The following is a 16,302-nucleotide window of genomic DNA, read 5'->3' as shown; positions in this document are numbered from 1 at the left end:
GGGGGGGGGGGGGATTGAGTTACCAGCAGGCTCGAAAAAGTTTGTCTGCATGGGTGGCTTGTTGGGATTCAGTACCACCCTTGTTTTCCACACCTGAATATTTCCATCCTTGGACAAAGTGACCAGCAATCGCAGCATTGGCAGCCAAGAAACTGATGTGATAGGTTGAGAACCTACTTGGGTACTGTTATTGCAAGCAAAATATTAAAAATTATAATCCGTCAATGAGAAAGAAATGTAAAATTTCATATTTAATATCAGAAATTGGAACTTCTACAATTGGAATTATAATTTTCAGAGTTGGTTTTCCCAAATTTAATCAGCAAAATACATGATTCCAGAACCCATTCAGATATGATTTTTATTCGGCATTTCCATTCAGAATCCACGAATTATTTTTCATGCACATATTTCTTCTTAAGAAAACACACTTCAAAAGGAAAATGAGATCTTACTGAAAGCAATATAACTATTAAATAAGACTGAGCTGTCAGTTAGCTTTCAGAGAAGGAACCGCAACACTAGTCAGAAAATTCAGGGAGGAAGAACTGGCATATTGGTTGCTAAGGCCCTAAATTGAGCTAGATATGAGAGAACTTCAGAAAAATTAAGATCACGGAAATTGAAAAGAATGAAATGTAAAGTCAGCCATAGCTGAATTGTACATCACTTACATTCCAATCATCATAGGCCTTTCAGTTGATACATCCCATGCAAGAAGAGTACCACGTCTATCTCCAATAAAGAGCCATTCCAATGTTGGATGAAATGCAAATGCACCAGCACCAACCAGCTTGATAGTATTATCCACTATATATGGCAAATAAACAGGCTTTCGTGAAAGTTCCACTAAGTTCAAACTATCCAGCAAAAAAGAGAATATCTTAAGAGACTCGTTCAAATCTCACATTGTAAAGTGTAGTGTACAGCATATGTATGGATGTTATAAGCTCGAATCAACCCTTCCGCGTAAGCTACATACTGAAATCAAAAGGGAGTAAGAAAAGGTCAGATCAAATTGGCAGTCACAAACTTTGTTGGTCAATCATGACATGGGAGGCTTTAATTGCACTAAACATGTTACCAGAACTGGTAGTCGAGGATGGCAAGCAAGATTAACGATAGGTTTCTTCAGGTCAGTCTTTATTTTTGTTGGCGCCTTCCCACCTTCCACAGTTCCAACAACTTCACAAGAAGAGAAATGGATCAGAAACGCTTGCAATAAAATAGCTATTCAAGAACAAAGAATTGCTCTGAAACTAGCATTTGACTGTAGAAACATAGCAAATGACAAAAACATTGTTTTTTAACATTGTGTTGCCTGTCCAACTTGAGCACACCTCGACTATTCCACCAGCTACCTGACCTTCCACCACCACAAGTACCATGTAACTTTTTCCACCGAGCAATAGATAAATGGGAAGAAATAATCCGAGGTTAAACCCTAGTCTCCAAAGTTTTGCAAACAAAAAGACTCTTCACAAACTCCCAAGCTCTGACTAAGTTTACCAGTGATCTTTTTTTCTTAAATGGGCTATGGGCATACAAGAAAAGAATGATATGCAAGGAAAGGAGGCTGTTGTATTGCTCTTTCAGGGATAATACGCTTCAAAGCATGAGAGCAAAATCCAGAAGGACAAAATACATCATCAAGAAAACCAGAACAGAGCACATGAAGGCAGAAGTAGTAAATGTTGCAGGCACTCGGTTAAACCACATAAAACAAAATATTAACGCTCCTAAGGAAATATGAAGATAATGTGGTAGCATTGACAAGAAAGAAGTATAGACTCGGCCATAATTGATGAATGACAGAGGACTCTTTTGAAATACATATCAGCATAACAACAAGCAGAAAAGCACAGGATAGTTAGTGCAGCTCTCAGGACTAACATTTCCGAGACTGCAACCCAACAACCACATTATACAAGAAACAACAACACCACACAACTCTGGCTTGCATCTGCAACTCCCAATAGCTGGATTACATCTCTCATGTCCATATAACCCATCACTCAGATGGTGAAATATCTATAATTAAACTAATAGCAATGGTGCTTTTATATAATGAGTAAATTTCTAACCAAGGACACATATACTAGGAGCAGCAGCTAGAATTTACTCTTTAACTCAAACAATGCAACAAAAAAAAAAAAAAAACTGCTTAAATATGAAAGAGATGTGTGTACAGGCATGAGCTCCAACCTGTAACACTCATCCTACGATGGAAACCAAAAAATACAACAGGTTGAAGAGGAGTCAATGCAAGGTGAACTTCAGTATCAGAAGAAATGCGTTCGGTCCTCTTCTCAGGTGAATGTAAAACACATGTTTGCTCTGCATCAAAATCACACGAACGCATTGTACAATCCTACAAAAAGCAGCGAGCAAAATGAATACAATTTTCCTAAATGCAAGATAATAGCATAACGAGTACTGATGACATCAATATCCGAGTTCAAATATCTCACTTAAGCTACGAAGAACGAGTGACATCATTGGAGCTTTAAACTCTACAGTAAGAAACCATTAAAATTCACACTGAAACAATCAATCTTTACTAGCAAAAATGTATATCACAGACAAAAGAGGATAATAAAAATGCATACTAGCTTTATCTAGGGGTTTTAGAAATCTTATGGGAATATATGAACTCCTATATGGGAAAAGAGGATAATAAAAATGCATCCTTGCTTCCTTCTTTGTTGTCTTATACAAAAGAAACAAACAACAAAAAGAAGAGAAAATAAAGAATAATTACATATGATCGTACTTATCAAAAAAATTCTAGCAAGTTTGTTTTATAAGGGGAAAAAAGTCTATTACGAACAATCTGAGAAGCTTTATCCTTGATTTCAAGGTATCTAACTGCAAAGAGAGAAGGAACTTAGAGTATCATGAGCGATGTGAAGAACACTGTCTGCTTATGACAATGTGCAAAAGGGTAATAAGTTGGTCCGTTGTTACTATATTATATGATTAAATGAAACAAAAAAAGATTTTAAAGAACAATAACAGAAGATTACACAGTTGAAATTCAAAGACATGATCTTCCAGGATATAATAAATAACAAAAGGAACTTATCACAAAATACTTTAAAAACATAGAGATAAACACTGAATAACATAGAGATTCAATGTGCTGAAGAGTGAAGACAGTCTTTTCTTTTCTTTTTTTTTGGTTTAAAATTGCAAATATTTGAAGACAGTTGTTATATCACGCCTCAGTTCGCTTATCCTTCTCTAATAAATTTTCTTCCTTATGATTCTTCTAGTAGCATGTCTTTTGTAGTTTCTTACTATGCCATACGAATCTATAGTACATACAGTTTTCTGTTGGTTGGTTGATGCAAGGAAAAAGGGGATGTCTGAAAGTTGTCACCTCTCCAAATTGCCATTTTAACTGTAGCCAATAAGATATCCTTCTATGTATAACAAACATCCTTTAGAATAAACTTTCACAACTTATCGGAGCCAATGCAAAAAAAAGAAAAGAGCTTTTTTTGTAAGCTCAAGAAAAGAAGAGCTAAATGAATAATATCTGATATTTTCATTTGAATGATATATGCCAGCACCCAACCCTCGTCTCAAACGAAGAAAACTAAAGGTAATCAATTGCTCAGTGCAAATGGAAGTCTTTTTGTGTTGTTGGATTTAATGATGACCCTTCCTAGGCAAACAAATTACTGATAAAACTTAAGCACTAAAACGTTGCCAGTATATCACCATTTATAGCATTTTCTCATGGTTGCTCAACAAGTTAGAACTGAAAACCCATTAAACTATTCCCATCTTGGAAAGATGAAAATGTTCGGTTAATTTTTTTGGGGATTCAAAGTTAGTACATGAGCCAATGCCACCACACTCAACTCCACTAGTGTCAAATGTAACAAGTGTTATCACTTGCAGGTTTTAACTAAAACTATTGAAATATTTGAAGATATTAAATGAACTAACCTCAAGAATAGCAATTACACAATGTCCACTTGTTGGACTATAAGCCATTCGAACAACAGGGGAACCAATGTCTATGGAAGCAATCTTGCTTCCGGTATATGCATCAAATTCTGCCCATTTAAAATATACTCAGCATCATCATAGAGTTAATTAACATAACATAAAGCATATTAAAATTCAAAGCTGAAAATGAGAAGGATTTACCAATTATTTGGCTTCCCACGGCAACAGCGAGAAGCGCTTGAGTGGGATGAAATGCGGCGGCGTGAGGCTGTAACGACTTCGAACTCCGACCAACATGGCGGAGATCTAAATGCTGTAGAGTCGCCCACTCCATTGATCCACCCTAATTTAACTAACCTAGACCAATTTCAACTAAGAACACAACGATGAAGTGAGGTTTCAGATCCAGATCATGAAAATGAACGGATCAAAATTTTCAGATCAGATCCTGAAAAGCTTTGATGATGAAATTTAGTCTTTGATATTAATTAATCTACAGAAAAGGGGTTGAAGAGAGGAAGAATCTGATGCGAGATACTTGCAACATTGTAAAAGGTCTAGCCATTTTTATTTGCCACAGTGTAAAGTACTATTAAATTAGAGTAATGTAGCGCTGTTAATTTTAAAACTTTAGGTCGTAATTTTTATTGTTAACACAACTCTGTTTAAATAGTAGCAGTCCAATGACGTATACTTAAAAATAATAATATTTTAGTTTAAATCTAAACGAACAAAGAAACAAACAACATTATCCTGTTTTTCTAACTTCTTCACAAATCATGACATTCCCAAATTCAATTATCAAGTTTCAGAGATATAACTATGATATGCAAGAATCACAAAGAAAGCATAAATAGTGAACCAAGAAAAAGTGAGCAACATTCCTAGAAGATTCAAGAAAATGGAGAAATTAAAATTTATTTTTTGTCAAGAATCATGAATACGGAAAACAGACCACGTAAACTATTTATTAACTAACTAGAACCAATCAATATGCAAAGAAAACATAAACAAGAAAGAGGAAAGCAACATTCGCAGATTCAAGAATGCAAGTAAATGGAGAAATTGAAAAGTGGGTTGTCAGAACAAATTCATTGGAGAGACCACATAAATTTGTAAGTAATCAAGAAAATTTACTTACATAAACACAGAAAACACATTGCATCAAAAAGACATACAAATGAATTCCTACTTGCTTGGAGCCGAGGAAAATATCGACACGTTTGGTGTCGGAGAAAGCAAAGAAGAGCCGGAATATTTATTTTTCTCCGACGTGTAAATAATTGGCAAGTGAAATGGAATGGCTGTATATATATAAATAGATCCGGTTGCATAATTTGTACGCACGCTTTTAACCGCAAGTGTGTCCGCTTACGGTTTAAGCTAATTAATTGAGCAACTTTTACATATAACAAACATAAAATTTATATTTATATGCTATAGCAAAATTTGTATAACTGCACTCTATAGGAACATATATAAATGTATAATTCGCTATACATATACAATTGAAGCGAATTGTATAAAACGAGAAAGAGAAAGAGACTTGGGCGAAAAATTATATAAAAACGAAGTGTATAAAACGAATTGTATAATTATAAGTGTGTAAAACGATTATATACAATTTGAAATTGTATAAAATAAGAAAGAGAGAAAGGCAAAAGAGACTTGGGCAGGGAATATACAATTGAATCGAATTGTATAAAACGAAAAAGAGAGAAATTATATACAATTTGAATTTGTATAAAACAAGAAAGAGAAAATGACAAAACAAACTGGGCAGGGGAGTATTTTTATTGTATAATTATAAGTGTGTAAAACGATTATATACAATTTGAAATTGTATAAAATAAGAAAGAGAGAAAGGCAAAAGAGACTTGGGCAGGGAATATACAATTGAAGCGAATTGTATAAAACGAGAAAGAGAGAAAGACAAAACAAACTGGGCAGGGGAGTATTTTTATTGTATAATTATAAGTGTGTAAAACGATTATATACAATTTGAAATTGTATAAAATAAGAAAGAGAGAAAGGCAAAAGAGACTTGGGCAGGGAATATACAATTGAAGCGAATTGTATAAAACGAGAAAGAGAAAGAGACTTGGGCGAAAAATTATATAAAAACGAAGTGTATAAAACGAATTGTATAATTATAAGTGTGTAAAACGATTATATACAATTTGAAATTGTATAAAATAAGAAAGAGAGAAAGGCAAAAGAGACTTGGGCAGGGAATATACAATTGAAGCGAATTGTATAAAACGAGAAAGAGAAAGAGACTTGGGCGAAAAATTATATAAAAACGAAGTGTATAAAACGAATTGTATAATTATAAGTGTGTAAAACGATTATATACAATTTGAAATTGTATAAAATAAGAAAGAGAGAAAGGCAAAAGAGACTTGGGCAGGGAATATACAATTGAAGCGAATTGTATAAAACGAGAAAGAGAAAGAGACTTGGGCGAAAAATTATATAAAAACGAAGTGTATAAAACGAATTGTATAATTATAAGTGTGTAAAACGATTATATACAATTTGAAATTGTATAAAATAAGAAAGAGAGAAAGGCAAAAGAGACTTGGGCAGGGAATATACAATTGAAGCGAATTGTATAAAACGAGAAAGAGAAAGAGACTTGGGCGAAAAATTATATAAAAACGAAGTGTATAAAACGAATTGTATAATTATAAGTGTGTAAAACGATTATATACAATTTGAAATTGTATAAAATAAGAAAGAGAGAAAGGCAAAAGAGACTTGGGCAGGGAATATACAATTGAAGCGAATTGTATAAAACGAGAAAGAGAAAGAGACTTGGGCGAAAAATTATATAAAAACGAAGTGTATAAAACGAATTGTATAATTATAAGTGTGTAAAACGATTATATACAATTTGAAATTGTATAAAATAAGAAAGAGAGAAAGGCAAAAGAGACTTGGGCAGGGAATATACAATTGAAGCGAATTGTATAAAACGAGAAAGAGAAAGAGACTTGGGCGAAAAATTATATAAAAACGAAGTGTATAAAACGAATTGTATAATTATAAGTGTGTAAAACGATTATATACAATTTGAAATTGTATAAAATAAGAAAGAGAGAAAGGCAAAAGAGACTTGGGCAGGGAATATACAATTGAAGCGAATTGTATAAAACGAGAAAGAGAAAGAGACTTGGGCGAAAAATTATATAAAAACGAAGTGTATAAAACGAATTGTATAATTATAAGTGTGTAAAACGATTATATACAATTTGAAATTGTATAAAATAAGAAAGAGAGAAAGGCAAAAGAGACTTGGGCAGGGAATATACAATTGAAGCGAATTGTATAAAACGAGAAAGAGAAAGAGACTTGGGCGAAAAATTATATAAAAACGAAGTGTATAAAACGAATTGTATAATTATAAGTGTGTAAAACGATTATATACAATTTGAAATTGTATAAAATAAGAAAGAGAGAAAGGCAAAAGAGACTTGGGCAGGGAATATACAATTGAAGCGAATTGTATAAAACGAGAAAGAGAAAGAGACTTGGGCGAAAAATTATATAAAAACGAAGTGTATAAAACGAATTGTATAATTATAAGTGTGTAAAACGATTATATACAATTTGAAATTGTATAAAATAAGAAAGAGAGAAAGGCAAAAGAGACTTGGGCAGGGAATATACAATTGAATCGAATTGTATAAAACGAAAAAGAGAGAAATTATATACAATTTGAATTTGTATAAAACAAGAAAGAGAAAATGACAAAACAAACTGGGCAGGGGAGTATTTTTATTGTATAATTATAAGTGTATAGGATGAAAATATATGTATTTGCATGTGTATATACAATTTTCTCTCGATTTATACAAACAAAACGCAATTTATACATTTCGCTTCTATTTGTATAAACGAGAGAGGCGAGGGTGGAGAGGGAGATTAGGGAGAGTGGCGAGCGAGATCTTGGAGAGGGGAGAGAGGGGAACAAAAATATATGTATTTATACAATTTCTTCTGCTTTATATAAATAGAAACAATTTTAATACACTTGTGTTTGTATAAAAGTGAGAGGAAACAAGCGAAAGATGGAGCGAGAGAGGAAATTGGCGAGCGAGAGTTTGAGGGAGAGAGGTGACTGACAAACATTTTGTTATAAAACACTATTAAATCAAAGGGTGGTTATAGCAATTAATTTAATTTATTAATTTGTCATTATATACAATTTTCCCTTAATTAAAACACCTTTGTTTTTTATCCCCAATTTTTTTCTTTAATTTACTAGCCTTTTGATCAGTAATTAGTTAACACAGTAAGTAACTTTTATCTAGTTTTCCAACCCATGAATATTTAACGTTAATTGACATAAATTATTTAAAATATTTGAATTAAAATTTCTAGCCTAATTAAAATACAATTTTGTTAACAGAAATTAAATCGAAAGAAGTCTCATAGAAAGGGAAAAAACACAAAAGAAAAAGAGAGAGAAGAAAAGATATTTGAAAATAATAATAGAAAATCAAGATGAAAAAGTAAAAGCGAGCTCACTGAACTCCTTTATTTTTGTAATAACAAACCAAGATGAAAATAATAATAAAAATCATTTCCCCAATTTTTTTTATCAAATTGGCTTTAAAAAGCCTATTTTTCTAACTTCTTCACAAACAATAAGTTTCTAAAAGGAAATGGTCGCATAAAAAATTTGAAACGTTTAGACACCTAAGTGGCAAAATCGTAACATTCAATATCATCTTTTTTCACAGATGACTTACTATTTCGATATAACTTTATAACGTACGTCATATAACGGTATAGTTGAGATCCTATAATTTGAATTTTTTCTATTTTAGATATAAAAAAAAAAGTACAAAATTTTATTCTAAATTTAATAAAATGCACCCTTTTAACTCAAGAAAACTACAGAGACAAATTAAAAGGTCTCGGCTACCTACTTAACTCGTCATTCATACTATAGTTATAAAATGAGTTGAGAAATTGTAATCAGTTTTGATTTTACAATTTAAGTTATAATTAGTAATTGGTATTGACAAACTTCAAATAAAAGTATATTTGCTCCTTTGCTGCTTCTACTTCTTTTTTCTCCTCCTTGTACACAGGTTTCTAAAAATGATTATCGAACTGTAACATTTTAAACCACTGTAATTTTTATATTCTTGGCATAGAAAATAATAAAATTCAATCACAATTAATTGGTTAATTAAACAAGAAAACATAATACGAACAAAACGAATGAATCTTTCTTTATTTTACTTGCATCCGCTAAACTTGGTAGAAATGATGGCTTGCAAGAGCAATTTATAGCAGTAATTATCACAAATAACATCTAGAAGACCGAACAAGAAAATATAATTGAACAAAAAATATTTTTCCTGAAATGCATTGGAAAACAATTCATATATAGTTTTGAAGGTACAACTGTTCAAACTTCATATTTATATGTCTGAAGTTGTAACTTCACCCCAAATTTTCAACTCTAATGTGTGACCACACACACACACATACACATATACATATGTGTGTGTGTGGTGGGGTGGGGGGTGGGGGCTGTTGTTGGTTGTATGTACTATGTAGGTATATCAGGGCAGAAACTTTTGATGTGTGGTATACCCTATTGTTACATGTAAGGCTACAATTATATATATAAAATCCATATAATTGGGATGACCTGGTTTCAACAAAAATAAAATAAAAATTTATACCTTAAGATGATTTGGTTATGCAATTTGAAATACAGTTTTCTGCTGAGACAACAAAAAGGAATTTGGTGAATTCCAATTTTTGAAAAACTTTCTTTTGATCCATCTACTTATGAAAACCTTTAAACTACTTAATTATTCGCTATTGTAATATTACTCTACAACTAAGATTAATCTAGTTCTAAAATCATATATTACTATAATTATAACATCAATTCTGTAAAAGAATCAAAAACACAAGTTTAATATACTAAATATGCTTTGTAAAGTATCATAATGAGCAAACTTAGAATTTAATTAATTGAAGGATCAAAGTAAATTATCCTTTTAATTTTGTTGGTAAGAAACTAAATTTTCATAGGAATATATAATCTCAAAATTCACGTATGGAATTTTTGACCCATGTTTTCTGTTTAATTGTTTTTTCTACAGTTGCACCGAAAATACATTTATCCATAAAATTTTCAAATATCATTTTTCGTTCTACAAATAAAATTACGTTATTTTATTTTAAAATACTCATAATTTTTATGGTCAAACGCCAAGTCTTTGGAAAAACATTTTTAAATATAGTAAAAACAGCATCTTGTAGGGGGAGGAGGGATGAATTGAAAAATCAGCAATACCGCGTTTTATAAAACTAAAAACTTGGCAGACTAGGAGCTTTCTAGGTAGCTTCATCGCAACCTTTTTCTTTCCTATAAATATGTATACAAAAAATCAGTTCCTTACCATCATATCTTATTCTATCTGAATCTTTTAAGTGTCAGATCACAGTGATCTTTCCTAGTATTTTATAATAAATCCAGAAGAAAAAGAAAATGTACTGATCAAAGGCGAAGATGATGGAGATGGATCATGAAGATAATGGATCAGACATTGAAGCTCAGCGAAGTTCCCCGCTGTTGATGAATGGAGAATTGGGTAAATCTAGTTTGATCATGAGGAAGTCGGCGCTCATTTTCAAATCTACTTACAAGTTCATTGAAGCTGGAGCAAGAATAGCATCTCTTTCACGAGTCTCATCATCTTCCTCATCCTCCACCACAACCTTTTATACTCCTCTTCCCAGCTTTAATCTTAAACATGGAGTATGTATATATAAAATATATACATATTTATGCATAATAGTGTAAAGTTATATATTGATGATATTAATTATATATGCTCTCTGTCTAATTAGGACGCGGAAGGTGGTGGAGATGAATTCCAGATTGTTGAAACTGTGGCTGATGTTTATACTGTACAATCAAACAATGAGATTGAGCTTCAGCCTCATGATCTGAGTACTCATCAACAATGCTTACAAATTAGTGAAGAGAATGTGAAGTTGGATTCACTTCACAATTTTGAAGGAGTGAAGGGGAGTACTGTTGACAAGGGAATTCAAGTTGGAGAAATTTCTAGCTGCGACTTGTCTCATCACAGGCTGATCTTCGCAGGATATGGCCAATTCATGATCCGAAAGTTAGTATGCAAGGAACCAACTATTTTCCTCCTTGCAGTTGCAGCAATATTGTCGTTTGTCTTTGGAATCAAAGAAGAAGGTGTGCAGAATGGTTGGTTTGAAGGAGCACTTCTGGTCGTGATTATATTTGTGATTGTTTTGTTTAGGTTTGCACGAAATTGGTACAAAAGATATCTTTGGAAGAAGCAAAAAGATCAAAAAGCAAGGATGAATTTACCCCCCTTGATTTCTGATAACGACTCCAGTTTTTGTGCCTACTTTGACAAGTTGAACAATTACATACATATCAGTGGGTTGTTGATTGGCATTTTGATCACTGTGGTGCTGTTTATTCGCTTTAAATTGGGCCATAAAGATGACGAGAGTGGATACAGATTAGAAACCAAGGAAGAACCAGCTGAAATTGCACAGATAATGAATGCCGTGAAAAAGGTTTTAACAGAATCAAAGGGAACAGTAAGAGTTTTGATAACCTCACTTGGTGTCGCACTGGTAGGGATGACTGAAGGATTACCATTTCTTATTTCAGTTGCAATGGCATATTGGTATCCGAATTTTGATGTTAACATGGAATCAGTCAGCACCTTCTGTATAGAAAATGTTGGCTGGTCGAAAGAGCAAAAATTGAAAGTTACTAAGTTTCTTCTCGACAGAAAAGATGTTACCAGGATACCACCAGATGTCTGCAGTGTTCTCTCTGATGGGATTGGCGTCTCCACTATGACTTCTCAAACAACCGACCAAAGAATGGAAGAACCAATACTTTGCTGGGCAGAAAAGAACATGGGTATGCAGAGAGACACTTTGCGTCAGCAGGTCATCATTGTGAAGGACAAAGATAGTGAGAAGAATCCTTTTGAAGGACCTTGTGGAGTTGTCATAGAGAAAAATGGAGATAACGGGAAGGAGTACTATTCACACTTCAAAGGACGGGCTGATTCAATATTGTCAATGTGTTCAAGTTACTATGACATGAAGGGTGATGTGAAGGATTTGGATGACGAAACAAAGAGTGAATTTGCTCAAGCTAACAACAACAATGTGAACGTAGTTGCATTTGCCTGCAAACATACTCAGGTTGTTGAATTTGATGAAAATGGCCTAACATTCATCGGTATGTTTGTCTTAGAAGATAATTTCAATCTAGACAACATGAGACAAGGAATTGAGATTCTAAAAGAAGGCGGAGTGAAGATGATATTTACCTCGGAAGAAGATGTTGAAGTGCTTCGTACCATTGGTGATGAAACAGGATTGCTCAACTCACATGATGCTCTAGTACTTAAGGGCGAAGATGCTACAAAGGAAAATGTTGATAAGGTTTGCATTATGGGGAACTCCTCTCCTGCACACAAGCTTCTTTTAATAGAGCAGTTGAAGAAAAGAGGAGAAGTGGTGGCTGTGGTAGGAGAACAAGCAGCTGAAAGTAATATGGTTCTTGAAGCAGCTCATTTTGGCCTGCCTGTGGTGACTAACTGGCCTGAAACTATAACTTATGTGATTAACAGCATCAAGGGAGGAAGAATTGTTTGTGAGAATCTGAGGCAGTTCATCCAAGTTGAGGTAATCTTGGCAATCAGTAGCTTATCAATAAACTTCATACTGGTTATATTAGACGGAGATGCCCCGTTAACAATATTTCAGTTGGTATGGGTTAACCTTCTTGTTACATTTATTGGAGGGCCAGCTTTGCTAATTACTCTACTAAGGGATGAGCTTTCTATCAGACCAAGAAAACCGCCAATTACCAAAGCTATGTGGAGAAACATACTTTTTCAAGCTTCTTATCAGACTGGCATTTTTGTATTCCTTCAACACAAAGGAAGTGCAATACTGGGCATCACTCCAAAAGTTAACAGATCTATAGTCTTTAACGGGTTCGCTCTGTGCCAGCTTTTTAACATATTCAGTGCAAGGGATATGGAGCAGAAGAATTTTTTCAAAGGTTTTGGTCAAAATTACTTGTTTTGGGCATTGTCTGTGCTGTATCTTGTGTTGCAGTTTGGATTCATTGAAGTAGAGGCTGTCTTTGTCTTTACCAACACGGCACGACTGAATTGGAAGCAATGGGTTGAATCCATTTTAATTGGAGCTGTTACATGGTTGGTTGATGTGATAGTAAAATGGGCATCACAATACATAAAGATAGACAAATATTGTGATTGTGGAGGTCTTTACCTAGCTAGAAACTGGTTACAGTATTGGTTTATCAGGATCAATTGCTGTTACTGTGGACAAAGGAGTACACCAAATCCAACTCTTGCTTCCTTGGATTATTCGAGATCCACTAGCGGAAAGGTAATTCAAAAAACTTATCCATACTGCCTAATTACAGTACAGTTCACACAAAAGTCTTCCCTAAAATTTTGGATTCAAGTTGTAGTTGTTGTTCTTTTGCAGGGCTGGATAACAAATATCACACGTCGTGTTAAACCAACCAAGCATAGAGCTAATACTTGTTGCAGTCGCTTCAATTTTTAGTAGATAGTTTCCTCTGTTCTCTATACAGTTGGAGCAACACTAAAATTGTCTCGATGTGACCCGTAGCTTATGGGTTAGTTTAGTAATGAAATCAGCTGAACCGTAGATTATGGGTTAGAGCAGTACTAAAATCAGCCTTTGATGCCTTGTCTCAGGGTACACACCCTTGAAGGGTGTCCTCTTTAGTTAGTTTATGTTAATTAATTTCATCAAGTTTTTCGGTTCTTGTTGTTGTTCTTCTTTTCACTTTTAACTAAATTCAAGAATGCAAACTTATATAGAAAACAAGTTTATGGATTTCAAATACAGGAAAGTTTGCTCAAAATCATAAAATAAACTAGTGAGTACACATTCTACAAATTGGCTCGTATAAGAAGATAATAAATATCATATAGTAAATGCAAAAATACAATTTAATTACCTCGATCTTTTTTTCTCAAACTTGGGGTAATGTATTTGAAAGAGCACTTGTTGAGGAGAAATTGACAATCCAGCAATGCCATTGGAAGAGACTTTTCTTCAGCAAAGTCAACTGCCAGTCTCGATTCTTTACTATATATATATAATAAAAATATATATAAAACAAAATATGTGGTCCTCACAAATATCCCAACATGGCTTTTATAAGAATATTTTTCTTTGATTTTGGACACATTAGTCTTTAATCAGACGTGTCTTCAATAAATATTCATGTGTGAATAGGTAATTTCGAATGTGTTATTTTATAAAAGAGAAAATATATAATTGCCTCAGTAAAGCAAGACCTATTTTGAAAAAGCTATTGAAATTTTGCGGGATCCTAATACACTTTTTAATTAAATAAATATAAAATTATTGAATCATTTTTTGATATTTTATAGAGAGTGTGTATATCACTCACCTAAAGAGCTCGAAAACCTAAAAAAAGTTTAGATTAAACTTTCCTTTTGCAATTTTTTTATTAACTATATAAACAATTTTTTATTTTAATGTTAATCTGCTTTTTCTTTCTTCTTCTTCTTCCCAGCTTCACCATTGAAGGAGAGCTTCAATTCCTTTTTTTGTCTTTTCGTTTTTCATTTAGATTGGATTTCAACGGAGAGATCTGATTGTAACTAAATAACACAATCTCAATACATAATGTCTTTATGGTATTGTCACTAACAAAAAAATCTCATTGATAACGGGGGTGAGAAGCTCCAACGGCGACTTCGCAAGACCAAGCAAAAATAATTTCATATGGGTCCGGAGAGAGAATTTTTGTTTTTTTTTTCAAATACAGCCCTGGTTGATTTAGAGCAAAAATCAAAGGCAAAATACATAAAAAGAAGACTTTGATAGAACTTTTAATTTAAAATAAGTTAATTTTGAAAGCGCATTTGATTTTTCAATAAAGAAGACTTCTTCTTCAATATTGATTTAGTGTCGTAATGGTGTTTAAGCAATGGCGGCCACTCCATAGAACGAAGATGAACGGATGGGTTAAGACTTAAGCACAATTGAAGAAGAAGGAAATAATAAAAAATTAAAACTAAAATTGACAGGTGGCAAGCAACTATAGGTGAGTGCATACACCTTTTTTGTTAGTGGATTATTCCAAAGATAGAAATATTTATATCACTTTAAAATTATTTAGTGGAGCTACAGGCTACTAGGACCCTTATAAAGTTTTCCAAAGATAGAAATATTTATATCACTTTAAAATTATTTGGTGGAGCTACTAGAACCCTTATAACTTTTGAGTGTCTTTTTTAATATTAGGTTTTACTTTAATGGGATAATTTTATATTTTTCTCTTTCATTAGCGATAATCTTAGAGATCTCCTTCCAAGTTTCTCTTTATAACACTCACCTCCCTGGTGGTTTATAGAGGTGACAAATGGTTGGATTGGATCGGATTTGGATCAGAGGCGGACCTACGTGGTGTCCGACGGGTGCTCGAGCACCCATTAACTTCGTTACGGAATATATATATCTATGTAGAAATTGATAGGTATTTGTATAAAATTAACATAGAGCACCTAATGAATAAACGATTTAGTTGGCCCAATGGCTCCTGGATGGGTACTTAAGACTTTTTTTAGTGTTGTTGTACCAAGGTTTGAATCTCACTCTTAACACATATTTTTTATATTTTCACTTTAGAGCACCCACAACCTTAAATTCCTAGATCCGCCACTGATTTGGATAGGTTGAATATGGATTGAGAAAAAAAGGTTTGGATTACAATCCATTTAAAATATAATATAGGCAAATATGGTTTGGGCAAAGTGGTTCAAACCTATTTGAATAAAAGAAATTTCCAAAAAATAATTTACCCCTACCTACAGGTACCCCCCCCCTCGCCCCCCCTCTACCAACTTATTCCTAAAAATTTTTGTTTTTCAAAAATAAAAAATTTACCTCCCTACCCCGCTACAGGCACCCAACCCCCCGATCTTCCACCGACCTATCCCTAAAAAATTTTCGTTTTCAAAAAACAAAAAAACTCTGTTTTATTATTAAACAAAAAAATTACCCCCACCCCGGCACTTCCCCCCTCCACCAACCTATCACTAAAAATTTTTGATTTCAGAAATAAGAAAAAAACGTTTTTCAAAAAAAATAAATACCCCCTCAGGCACTCCCCTCCCCCACCTTCCACCAACTTACCTCTAAAAATTTTTTGTTTTTCAAAAACAAAAAAATCTGCTTTTAAAAAAAAAAAAAAAA

At 33.2% G+C, this 16,302-nt stretch overlaps 2 protein-coding genes and 1 long non-coding RNA gene across 5 annotated transcripts in view; 1 reads left to right on the top strand and 2 right to left on the bottom strand.

Annotated features, from left to right (window-relative positions):
• LOC107011004 overlaps positions 1 to 5,230 on the bottom strand; it is a 22,151-nt gene extending 16,921 nt beyond the window's left edge. The window contains exons 1-8 of one of the 2 annotated variants that reach the window (XM_015210303.2): positions 5,102 to 5,230; positions 4,162 to 4,332; positions 3,958 to 4,067; positions 2,206 to 2,371; positions 1,085 to 1,185; positions 909 to 981; positions 675 to 810; positions 24 to 184 (exon numbers count right to left, since the gene is read on the bottom strand). In XM_015210303.2, coding sequence (XP_015065789.1) covers positions 24 to 184; positions 675 to 810; positions 909 to 981; positions 1,085 to 1,185; positions 2,206 to 2,371; positions 3,958 to 4,067; positions 4,162 to 4,294 — 880 coding nt within the window. In that variant the 5' untranslated portion in view covers positions 4,295 to 4,332; positions 5,102 to 5,230. Of the gene's footprint in view, positions 1 to 23; positions 185 to 674; positions 811 to 908; positions 982 to 1,084; positions 1,186 to 2,205; positions 2,372 to 3,957; positions 4,068 to 4,161; positions 4,544 to 5,101 lie in introns of those variants that run through there. The other variant, XM_015210302.2, reaches the window with a different exon arrangement.
• A 3,599-nt stretch (positions 5,231 to 8,829) lies between these two features.
• Positions 8,830 to 14,172, bottom strand: LOC114076140. The gene is made up of 2 exons (XR_003576943.1): positions 14,033 to 14,172; positions 8,830 to 9,084 (listed from the first exon to the last, which is right to left on the bottom strand). It is a non-coding gene; the product is annotated as an uncharacterized LOC114076140 (long non-coding RNA).
• Positions 9,093 to 13,917, top strand: LOC107009468 (calcium-transporting ATPase 12, plasma membrane-type-like). Of its 2 annotated transcripts, XM_015208811.2 has the most exons (3): positions 9,094 to 10,753; positions 10,846 to 13,428; positions 13,531 to 13,917. In XM_015208811.2, the coding sequence occupies exons 1-3, from the start codon at positions 10,505 to 10,507 to the stop codon at positions 13,609 to 13,611; spliced, it is 2,913 nt and encodes a 970-aa protein (XP_015064297.1). In that variant the 5' UTR covers positions 9,094 to 10,504; the 3' UTR covers positions 13,612 to 13,917. The 2 variants fall into 2 exon arrangements, with proteins under 2 accessions (XP_015064296.1, XP_015064297.1); XM_015208810.2 differs by having other exon boundaries at positions 9,093 to 10,753; positions 10,846 to 13,917.
• Positions 14,173 to 16,302: the final 2,130 nt, after the last annotated feature.

Source organism: Solanum pennellii, chromosome 2 (genome assembly GCF_001406875.1).
Source record: "Solanum pennellii chromosome 2, SPENNV200".
Taxonomy (NCBI): Eukaryota; Viridiplantae; Streptophyta; class Magnoliopsida; order Solanales; family Solanaceae; genus Solanum; species Solanum pennellii.
The sequence above is the reverse complement of the archived record's forward strand: the minus strand, read 5'-3'. Positions and strand labels throughout refer to the sequence as shown.